At 39.9% G+C, this 11,236-nt stretch overlaps 2 protein-coding genes across 3 annotated transcripts; one reads left to right on the forward strand and one right to left on the reverse strand.

Moving 5' to 3' along the window:
* The first annotated feature begins 1,068 nt into the window (after nucleotides 1–1,068).
* tac3a (tachykinin precursor 3a) lies at nucleotides 1,069–2,790 on the forward strand. 2 transcript variants are annotated; one of them, XM_068326026.1, is made up of 7 exons: nucleotides 1,069–1,130; nucleotides 1,488–1,603; nucleotides 1,682–1,784; nucleotides 2,029–2,058; nucleotides 2,151–2,204; nucleotides 2,333–2,399; nucleotides 2,656–2,790. In XM_068326026.1, the coding sequence occupies exons 2-7, from the start codon at nucleotides 1,502–1,504 to the stop codon at nucleotides 2,672–2,674; spliced, it is 375 nt and encodes a 124-aa protein (XP_068182127.1). In that variant the 5' UTR covers nucleotides 1,069–1,130; nucleotides 1,488–1,501; the 3' UTR covers nucleotides 2,675–2,790. The 2 variants fall into 2 exon arrangements, with proteins under 2 accessions (XP_068182127.1, XP_068182120.1); XM_068326019.1 differs by lacking the exon at nucleotides 1,069–1,130 and having other exon boundaries at nucleotides 1,452–1,603.
* A 48-nt stretch (nucleotides 2,791–2,838) lies between these two features.
* c1galt1la (core 1 synthase, glycoprotein-N-acetylgalactosamine 3-beta-galactosyltransferase 1, like a) lies at nucleotides 2,839–11,165 on the reverse strand. The gene is made up of 4 exons (XM_068326006.1): nucleotides 10,694–11,165; nucleotides 7,281–7,509; nucleotides 6,505–7,169; nucleotides 2,839–4,105 (listed from the first exon to the last, which is right to left on the reverse strand). The coding sequence occupies exons 1-4, from the start codon at nucleotides 10,721–10,723 to the stop codon at nucleotides 3,809–3,811; spliced, it is 1,221 nt and encodes a 406-aa protein (XP_068182107.1). The 5' UTR covers nucleotides 10,724–11,165; the 3' UTR covers nucleotides 2,839–3,808.
* Between the last annotated feature and the right edge of the window lie 71 nt (nucleotides 11,166–11,236).

An 11,236-nucleotide genomic window follows, 5' to 3' on the forward strand; every position in this document is an offset into this window, starting at 1 on the left:
ACAGTACTGACCTGTTCTGGAACAATTGGGAATTCAAATTCTTAGCCAATGACAGTTTGAGATGTGGTGACAGCTAGGAATCAATTTACTAATAGTCAGATGACCAGCGCTAATCCTGAAGTTAGAGGACATACTTGTCATTTTACTACATGTCAGAACTCTGCAAAGAATCCTGGAAATGTGACCCTCTTAATCCTGTGCAACTCACGATGTCACTGCTGTCAAAATTTGTCTGTCTAAAAAACACACCTGTGGATTTCCAATCTGCCTGTTGTACTGATATTGATAAAATAGTAATTCATTTTTCAATAGGAAATATTTGAAGTACCAAAACAATAGATTATATTTTATTTATATTTTTATATTCGTAGTTCTTTTTTTCTTTTCTTTTTTTTAAATAAAACCTGTCCAGCACTGAAAGTGTTTGTTTTCATTACATATTCTTTGTATGAATGGATGATGAGCAGTAAACACAGAGGTGTGCCAGATCAAGCTTCATACAGCATCGGTCTTGAAAAGTGACATGCAGAGGCAGCTGCTATCTATATAATTGCTTCCTAAAAGGATTAGCATGTTGACTGCCATCTTGTCCATGGGTCAATCAGAGGAAAGGGACCTTCAGGAAGAGGTGAGCCTGGATAGTGGCAATTGATAGATAGAGTTCTGTACTTGGAATACACAAGTTAAGCCTGATCAGAGGGTGGAACATAATTTTGCTTAGTGCCAGTTCAGTTCTCACACAAAGCCACCTGGGGCCTAAATTTTTTTAATTTATTTTTTAAATTCTCGTCTTTAAGAGGGGTTTGCGATTATGAACCTGTGTCCTCGTGACGTTTTTTGACGTAAAATTGCTTCTTTGTGATTTTGAGCATGGTGGTACAGGAGTGCGTTGGGAGGGGTGTACATCAATGAGTGCGCCACGATGCCATCGGCACAACGTGATATAAGAAGTGATACCCCACCTACGCTGCAGCTGCTGATTGGCTTTACGCGTGTAACCAGCGACTATTTATTACTCCAAAGTGTGGACGCCTCATTTATCCTGACCGGATCTCACTGCAGCATCACTTTACTCGGCAGCCGGTCGCACGGAACGGACCCAAGCAAATTATCTACGCGTCAGAAAACAGGTAAAGAAAATCATTAAGATGCTTCAGAGAAAATACACAGATATGTTTTTCATCTGTTGAGATGTATTGAATTTAAGGTTTTTATGCCTTAATACCAGAGAACAGCATATTATTATTTTCACTGTTTTTCGGGTGTTTGATACATGCAAGAAAATAATAAGATAGTTTGTTAATTCAATTGAAAATTGATAATAGATTATATTTTTTCGAACCTTACACGGCGCGCTTTTTACGCACCGATTACGCAGCAGGTTTTTACGCAACAACTAGTTCCTTCATTAAATGTGATTGTCAGTTATGACGTGTACCACGAAGAAGAAAACAAATAAAACAAGTTAACCATGAATATTCGCACAGGTGGTGTCTTAAAAATGAGGAGAGGTTTGATACTGGTGACCGTTTTCCTCATCATGAAACTTCGATACAGCCAGTCAAGATGCGAGGAGCCCGGAGCGCGCAGGTCAACTTCAGATGTAGGTTTCCTTTTGCCTAATAACCGGGATGACATTCAACCTTTGAAAAGAGACTCATTTGTTTTCTTCTTTTAATAGAAAGAGGCCGTTGGTTTGGCCAACGTCAAGCAGAACGTTCTGAAGAGGTACAGCGATTTTGATTACGATAGCTTTGTGGGACTGATGGGCAGAAGAAATGCCGGTGAGTAATCCTATTCCATTAATGAGTTTCTGATAATGCTCATCATCATCATCATCATCATCATCACCACCACCACCATATGAACAACATACGCAGAGACATTTTGGTGTTCTAAATCGTTCATTTCTTAGATTTGGCCATTTATTTAAGAAAAATATCTTATCTTTAGAACTATTTTGTTTTCTTCGATGCACCTGTACTTAATTACATTTTTAAAAATGTCATTTTATCTCATTTCAATCAGATGAAAATGCTGTACAGGCACCACAAAAAAGTAAGTCTTGTGATTTAGCAGGTATGGCATTCCTGAAATTTTTTAAGACATCATAAAACACAGAAGTTAACGGTTGTCGTTTTGCTCATCAGGGGAAATGCATGACATTTTTGTTGGTCTCATGGGAAGAAGAAACTCAGAGCCTGGTGAGTGTCTCAACTAGTAATACACCCGCTGACCTCCATGGATATTCAGATTCAGATTGAAGTTTTCCCTGGTATTCGTCACACAGAAACATATCTTTATTGGACTCCTGTAATATCTGCTCTCACAGATAATGGTTCTTGGAGGAGAGAGTATCCAGAGAGGAGAGGCATTTTTCTTAACAAGTGCAGGCTGAGGTAAGTCCCCTGTCTTTTTCACTCAGTATTTTATGAAAACGATATCAACCCTTAACCTAGGAATTCAAAATTGACCAATAAAATGGAAAATTCTTAAATTTCTGTCTTTCGTGTTTAACCCAACCTGACAATTTTAGATTAATATATCTTTTCACTTCTAATAAAAATGTGGTCTTTGTGCCTTAACAGTTATTTAATACATTTAATATAAAAAGTATGAGAATGATACTATTGTACATGGTGTGTTTTTTTGCAGGTTTCTTCAGGGGCTGTAGACATTTGGATTGAAACGATTTTCTCTGTGATGAAGACAGAAACTCACCAAGAAGACAAACATGACTTAAATGTCTGTTGGAGACAGCTGAACGATATGACAACGATATAAACCTGCTAACTGGCTTATCATCAACTATTGTACATAGATTATAGTTGCTTGTCTGACAACAAAACAAAAATAGAACTGACTGCTGATATGTCCCATTCGTTTATCATGTTATTTATTTTCTTCAAAGTTCAGAAATAAAACAATTTTTTTATAAATAATTTATTCATTCAAAGCAACGGCACATTTTCCTGCAGCTGTTTGATGGATTCTTCAAACTTGGCTCCTCTGCATACATTAACATTAAATCACACCTGCTTCAATGTTAACAATGTCGACAAAATGATTTGACCAAAAGGATTTGTCTGAGTTGTGTGTAATTTATGCTCTGCAGAACCTACAGTGTTCTCAAACAGAATCACAGATGTCAAGTAACCACTTCTATAAAACATATCAAATTAAAATAAAAAAACAGCACAGCTGTTGTATTTCTTACTGACACAAACATGACTGAGTCTTCATTAATTAACTGCTGAAGATCAAAAATATTGTTTCAATAGAAAAAATGCAGCAATTTCAGTTACTCAACTTGTGGTTTCAGGAAGTCCAAAGACAAAAAAAAAAGGATAAATATTTTGAAGATCTGACAAAATTGTATTTTGCTTCTCTTTGTCATTAAATAATAAATGAAAAAAAACATTTAATAAAATATCTACGGCTATACTGGCTCAGATCACAAACTTGTAAAAAGGCTTATTTCATTTTCTTCCTGCATTGCTCCAAGCACACATTTGTTCAACTGTGTAACATTAAGTCTTAAAATCAGATGTTGATTATTTGAAATCTCATTAAGGTAATCCAAATATTAATCTTGGCAAAACAAATAGCCATTCAGAGCTGCTACTGCGTCCCATCAAACCTGTGAGCTCTTACAGTTTATTAGCTAGAATATATTGTGATGAGAGTCAACATACTGTTGAGGGTAATACGACTTTTTATACAAATGATGATCAATCAAGCCCAGTTGATCCACTGACTCAGCTGTGTCTGCTTGGTTACCTGATCCTGTTCTCAGTGATGACAGACTTTAGATCATGCTCCCTTGCTTCTCTAAATTTGTCTCCTCTTTAGTTTCATTGTTACAAACAGAGAAGGCTGATGTCGTGTGACTCCTTGTTTTCGTCACCTCTTGAATCTGTTTAAGTGCTGGTGTCGTGATTGTCCCATTGAGTGGACCAAGTCTCAAGCCTTGACCTAAGGGGGGTCGATAGCGTGGTGTGTACCCGTACGCTCTCAGGTGATAGGTGTAGTACTCCAGAGTGTACATCAGCTCTGCTTCTACGTAATGGAAAGACACGGCCAGGTCAGAGCAGCACTGTGAACCCTGAAAATGAATAACACAGGGATATAAAGATGTAGGTATCACACACACATCACACAAAAATAACTGTTTAGTGACGAGGGCTTTGAAAGCTTGCTTTCAACATTTTCTATTAAATAGAGAAAGAGAATTTAATATAAGAGATATTCAAGTGGGAGCAATTTGTTCGCAAACGGAATTATGAGATACTAATCCACTCCATTTTTCAATCGACTAGCAGTGCTATTGGGCATGAGGACCAGAACACACAAGTCATTACAATTACTTGGATCAAGTACGGGCATGCCAATACCTCTCCTGTTTATGGCACTCAGTTCGAAGCTTACACCACATCTGCTGCAACGTTCATATAAAAGGTATTTCCACCTGGACAGTTGTATTTAACAAGTCACTCAAATAAGACTAATGGAGCGGACTAATGGAGCATTTGTCAGAGCACATTTTCAGCCATAAGCTAATACATGTAAGCAGTCGGACGACAGTGGATGTAATTAAGATCAAGTGCCCATGTTGATCTTTATGAAAATTGCTCTGTAGAATGACTCATTTATGGTGGGATACAAGTATGAAGTATCAAGACTTTACAATAAAGGATCTATTGAGTAATGAACACCAATCACTGTTGGCTTTGGTCTTCTCCTACAGTAAAATAAGAGGACTAGAAGGACAGTCTGACTCCACCTCTCTACAAAAGTTAAAATAAAACCTCATTGATCAGTCAATTCTGCAGTCAAATGTGTAAATTTGCTTCAATCTGTAACCATTTTATTCCTCACAGTAGGCTATCTTTCTCTGAAATTAATTCAGAACCTTACCATATTCTGCTAAAACACACACACACAAACACCGATAAAAGCCCCCTTGGCAGAGGTAAGTATACGCGGTATGCTTACTTGCCACATTAAGTATGCTGCTTGCCATATCTGTGTGTTCTTTTATCATATTGTTATTTTAATATACTGATAGTTCTGAATTCAGAAATTTAAATTTCATTGTGTCATGAAATAATATAATTAGTGTGAGTAAAGTAGATTTGTGCTCTTGTTTCTCTTTCAAAGCAGGAGGGCAAAGCAGCTCCACACATTGGAAGATCATGTGTGACAATATCAGTAATGGACCCCTCTCATTTTAATGACAAAGCACGATAAATTATTTGCATCATCAGCGTCAAATTGACCAATTTTCCTTTTGTTGGAAGGATATTGCCACAGCTGCAATCATCTTCCTTAAAACAAACTCATATTTATTTCAATTAACTCGCTCTGTGCACGGGTCAGATACGGATTTTAAAAGTGCCAGATAATCTTTTTAATTTTTAGTTATCTCCATAATAAGACATTTGCAGGAACACCTATTTTTCTCATTCCTTAAAAGCTAAATAAATTGTATGTTGTACATTCCTTCCTGTAAACCACACACACCTTCTGTGAGTCCATTTCAAAATAAAAGGGTAATTCTCTTGCTTGAACTACAGGTGTACACTAATGTTATTAAAGGATCTTCAGCAGGTTCAACCCTTTGACTGTATGTCCTCTTCACCTGACTTGACTCTTTCCATTAAGGCTAATCCACTAAAGAGGATGCCCGTCTAATCACAGAGCCATAAACCACAGGTTTGTTTATGAACTCCATAAACCAATCTGTGGTTTTCCCAATCTTCTTCTTTTCCTTTCGGCTTTTCCCTTCAGAGGTCGCCACAGTGAATCAGTTGCCTCCATCTAACCCTGTCTTCTGCATCCTCTTCTCTCACACCAACTACCTTCATGTTCTCTTTCACTACATCCATAAACCTCCTCTTTGGGCTTCCTCTAGGCCTCCTGTCTGGCAGTTCAAAACTCAGCATCCTTCTACCAAAATATTCACTATCTCTCCTCTGGACATGTCCAAACCATCTCAGTCTGGCCTCTCTGACTTTATCTCCAAAACCTCTTACATGTGATGTACCCTCTGATTTACTCATTCCTGATCCTATCCATTCTGGTCACTCCTAAAGAGAACCTCAGCATCTTCATCTCTGCTACCTCCAGCTCTGTCTCCTGTCTTTTCCTCAGTGACACTGTCTCTAGACCAAACAACATCGCTGGTCTCACCAGTTTTGTACAACCTTCCATTCATTTTAGCTGAAACTAAAATCACACCTGACATTTTCCTCCACCAATACCATCCTGCCTGTACACACTTCTTCACCTCTTTTCCACTCTCCATTGCACTGGACTGTTGACCCTAATTACTTAAAATCCTCCACCTTCTTGATCTCTTCTCCTTGTAACCTCACTCTTCCACTTGGGTCCCTCTCAGTCACACACATGTACTCTGTCTTACCATCATTCCTCTCCTTTCCAGGACAAACCTCCACCTACCGGTCTTACAGACATATTGTAATTTCAACTGAAGAGACTTGCCTCAACAATGGGGTAGTAGCAATAGCTCCAGTACCAGAAACTCTTGGAGAACTTGCTGGTTAGGTGGTGCTCTGGCACAAATGGGTGGAAAGTTTCTCGATGCAAAGTATCTCTGGAGTCCCCTGCCTGAACGCCCATCTTCTCTAAACACTGTCCAAGAGCTAAGTCCTCCACAGGGGTGGTGTGTGTGCAAACCTTGGTCCGAAAGCCCTCCACAAATCTTTTGAGGGCCTCTTTGCTCAGCACATAGCCTGCCCCACCACTCATGTAGCCTTGCTTGGTGTAAGGTTTGAAGCGTTTGCCAAAATAAATGGCCTCTTCAGGTGTGTGGTTGGACAGAATCCAACGCAGGTTGTCCACCACGACATAGGTGTCATCGTCTGCTTTTAAGAACCAATCTGCGTCATCTGCATGATGCTCGTAGACATAATGGAAGGCCCGAATGGTCTTCCAGTAGAGCTGGTCACGTCCCTCCTTAGTACCCAGGCCCACAGTAGGAAAGTCAGGGTCCTCCACAGAGCTCATGAACACCACCACGTTGCAGTGGCGACTCCAGGTGGCCCTGACATGGTGAGCTCGGCTCTGCAGGTTATATGGCCCCGTCATCACCCAACAAAGAACACGTACCTTCTGGTACAACATGTCTGCTACGCGGCTGTCTCCATCTAGAAAGACACAGCAAAGAGTGCAATACATAAATGCTAACTGGTGAGAACTAAATATGCACCAGGACTTCTCTGTATCCAATCAGTTTAAAATGAAAAGGAGTTAAAAACCTGTATGCTGAGGGTGAAACAGGTTGAACATAGCAGCTCCCTCCTTACTCCATGTTGTAGAGCTCTCCACCACTTCTTTGGCTTCTTTCAGAGACTCTGTCAACATGAGGTAGCTCTTCTCAAACCACATCTGGTGCAGGAGGAAATAGATGCTGCAGGCTCCCACCAAGAAGCCCAGGCAGAAGGTCCATTTGGAGCTGGAGATCTTCATTGTGAGTCTTTGACACCTCTGCATCCCAGTTAAAGCAAGTTTGCATGGGAACACAAGATAACAGGATCATTTCCTGACAAACCACACATGTGCCTAATTTTTGACATTGTGCTTTATTTTTTTTAGTGCATGATTTTGAACTGTGTATAAATAAAAAAAACTGTGTCTGTGACGAGAAATGCCTCTATTTGAATACAGTACCCCATAACAAAGAAGATGGTAGTAGAATTCAAGTCTAAACCCAGTATTCAAGCAGTAAACATTAATTGGGATGGACATGAAGGTGGTGCAGGAGTAGATATCTGGCTGTGCACCTGGACAATAAGCTGTATTAGTCCCCAAACACAGATGACCCCCTCTGCCCGATGCGATAGAAGGCGTCAAACGTTGCAGCACCAGTCAGTTGTGAGGAGTGTCTCCTTTTTGTCTGAATCTTTTAAGACAACCTTCTTGCAGCCGTTAGACTTCACAGAACCTCGGGAAAAGTTAAAACCCATGCTGGCCTTTCTGTCGTAACAGCCACCATCTGCTGTGCAATAACCGACTCATGCAATAATGAACTCTTGCTCTACACCACAATTATGCAATAATGAAATCCACGCTGACATTTCCATTATATTGTGTATTTAAAACGATCACTTGTTTTTGTTCAGTTATACAACTGCAGGTTTCTGGACACCTGACTTTCCAGTCAGTCATGAAGGATTTCCATGGCAAATTATTTATGGCCCGCCAGATGATTTTTAATTACTATTAGAACCGGCCCGCAGGCTACATCGGCCTGCTAGTGTTTAGCACGCATCCAAACTACATTCCCCACAATGCAATGGTAGCAGAAGTCCCTGAAGTGCAACAAGCAGGCTTTTGGTTTCAATGTTCATCATCACAGAGGCATGGTGGCGCAGTGGGTAGCGCTGTCGCCGCGCAGCAAGGCGGTTCCGGATTCACGTCTCGCTCTGTGTAGAGTTTGCATGTTCTAAGCGTGTCTGCGTGGGTTCTCTCCGGGTTCTCCAGTTTCCTCCTATCTCCAAAAACATGCACTTCAGGTTGATTGACTGGTCCCAAATTGACCATAGGAATGAGTGTGTGTGTGGTTGTCTGTGTCTCTGTGTGGCTCCACAGTGCATTGGCCCAGAGTTTCCCCCGCCTCACGCAATAGGCCAGCTGGGATAGGCTCCAGCTTCATGTGACCCGCAACAGAGGATGAAGCGGTCATGACAATGTATGGGTGGATGTTAATCAGCAGTCAGAGCGGAGGTTGAATTTAGCCACTCCCCATCCTCAAAACTGGCTAAAAGGAAGATGGACGCTGAGACCAGGGGGTCTCAAGCCAGTTGGGAGTGAGAATTTATGTTCAAAGAGGTAAAAGGTAAACCTGGTAAAAGGTAAACCTGTGTATCTTCTGCTAAGTTTGCACGTTTCATCCCCGACACAATGCCCCGGCTGCGCGTTCAAGCTGCTCGGATGCCCTCTATGTTTTGTAGCACAGACGTGTGTAAACAACATTTCTCTCTGATGAAGCTGACCAAAACGTCACACAGGAGCCGTCTGACTGATAAACACCTTCACTCAATCCTGAGGATTTCCTCAACTCAGAGCCTGACCCCGAACATTCATGAACTTGTACGAAAGATGAGACACCATCAAATTTCAGGGTCAGCCTCACACAGCAGTAACGTATTTTCAGGTTTAAAATCAGTTACATTTTTACATTTGTTTCTACAAGACATGGTGTGTCTTTGAAGGACGTATTGTTTTGTCTGAGTGCTATAGATTTTGGTATTTTATTTATTTATATTTATTTCAGTTGAATGGTAAAATTGCAGATAAGAACCATGAGAAAGTATACAAGTGATTTGACTTTATTTTTAATTTTACTATTTGAAAGAAGTGATTGGTAGGATTGTAGATCAGCACAATAATTTTTAAAAAATTGTTTTTTTGTACAATAATGCATTATTATTGTATATGCACAATATTATTATTGTTCATGCAATAACACATGCAAAATAATGTATTTTCAGTTTATACTGCATGCAATTTCATTCATGCATTTATCTTAATATTGAGGAACATATTTTGTTTTTTGAAGGACTTTTACTTTTTTTGCTGTTTGCCTGTTGAAAAAGGTTTCCCCCTTGAATTACTGACAGAGCCAGAACAAAATATTGCTTTATTTATGTAATCATTAAATAATATACACTGTGTTATGTATTGGTCCAATAGACTATGTTCATTTCAATATGTTTTAATAAACATTGAACCAGTCTGGCCCTCGGCTTGTAGCAAATCTGTTTTTTTGACCCTCCGTTTATTTCACTTTGACACCCCTGATTTAAAGGATTTAAAGATGACTTTTGTTAAAATTTCAAGCACCTGTCAAAAGACATGTTTTTTTTAAAATGTACAACGCATAGGATGAGATATGGTTTCAATTTGATTGAACATTTATGATCAACATATTTAGATCCACGATGTCCGACTGCTAGATTTAAATCTTTTTAAAATTAACTTTTAAAGGAAAGTCACAGGGCATATCTTACGAGGCTGGAAATCAGTCTAAACTTGACACTAAGCCATCAGACTCTGTGAACCTAATGAAAAGTAGATGTGTGACTTTACTGCAGATATTCACTAAGGTGATTTAATCTACTGATCTGAGGAGGCGCTCCAGGAATGTCTAAATGTAATTCACGTCTTCTTTTACTCAGCTTTATGACAGGTTGATGGAGACGTTACTTAACATGTGGATTCAGGTTATCATTTTGATGTGAGGGCTTGAGAAAGCCCCTTTGTCAGACTTTGACTTAACTTCAGGTCCATGTGACGCATCCAACGTGTTTTCAGTGGAGTCGGTTCTGCTTCTGGATGAGGTGAAAGACCCCGACTCTGTGGCTGATGTTAATCATTAACGTGACGAGACTTGGTTTTGGTAGGAATCGACGCGACTGAGCTCCTCTATCTATGCTGCTTCGCTTTTATTGTGAGTATAAATAAAATTAAGCGGCACCCCGTTGCGTTTTATTACATTCTACCTAAGAAACTGAAAGCGATGTCAGCGACACGCATCTACCCATGTGAGTTCTCCCAACATTATCCATGATTTTGACATCTTATTGTCATGTGATTACACAAAGAAAATAGCGGCGTTTCTACGTGTAAATGTGTTTATTTATTTATCTGTGCGGTGCGTATTATTTACCTTCGCTGGGGGGGGGGGGGGGTCAGTCATTTGTGAGCACGACAATGCTTTCAACTCCTTCACATGTCCCGGTTCTGAAACCACAGCAGCCCGCTGTGTCTGTCAGCCATGTCATTACAACCGCTCATAACCGCTTGACATACCATTTTCTGTCGAAAGTCGTTCCGTTTGTGCGTCGCAAAAAAAAAAAAGAAAAAAAGTCGCCGCACAGATTTACATTCTTCGGCATCACGTTCAGAGATGTGAGAACGCGGCCTCTCATTGGCTGACTGCTGGTGACGTCATAGGAAGCGTCTCCTCACGCATTGAAATAGTGCTGCAGAAACCTAATTTTATTTATTTTCTTAAAGATGTTGAACAATATATACAGCTTATTGACGGCTCTGACAACAAAAAAGCTGTGAAGACCTTAAACATATGTTCCGCTTTAGGTGTTTTTTTGTAATGTAAGGACATGTGGTCATACCCCCTGGCAACTCTTTTATATGTTCTCTGTTTGTATTGTATACTGTTTTTGTATGCTGTACTGAATTTTCTTCAATA

The sequence above is a fragment of the Antennarius striatus genome, chromosome 2 (assembly GCF_040054535.1).
Source record: "Antennarius striatus isolate MH-2024 chromosome 2, ASM4005453v1, whole genome shotgun sequence".
In the NCBI taxonomy this organism is placed as follows: Eukaryota; Metazoa; Chordata; class Actinopteri; order Lophiiformes; family Antennariidae; genus Antennarius; species Antennarius striatus.

Coding starts and splice junctions, on each gene's coding strand:
- c1galt1la (XM_068326006.1), bottom strand. CDS start 10,723: ATGACTGACCCCCCCCCCCCCCCAGCGAAG. Junction 7,510..10,693: donor CCCCCCCCCCCCCAGCGAAG/GTAAATAATACG, acceptor ACTGGGATGCAG/AGGTGTCAAAGACTCACAAT. Junction 4,106..6,504: donor GCTACTACCCCATTGTTGAG/GCAAGTCTCTTC, acceptor ATTCATTTTCAG/GGTTCACAGTGCTGCTCTGA.
- tac3a (XM_068326019.1), top strand. CDS start 1,472: ATGAATATTCGCACAGGTGGTGTCTTAAAAATGAGGAGAGGTTTGATA. Junction 1,785..2,028: donor GATGGGCAGAAGAAATGCCG/GTGAGTAATCCT, acceptor CATTTCAATCAG/ATGAAAATGCTGTACAGGCA. Junction 2,205..2,332: donor AAGAAGAAACTCAGAGCCTG/GTGAGTGTCTCA, acceptor CTGCTCTCACAG/ATAATGGTTCTTGGAGGAGA.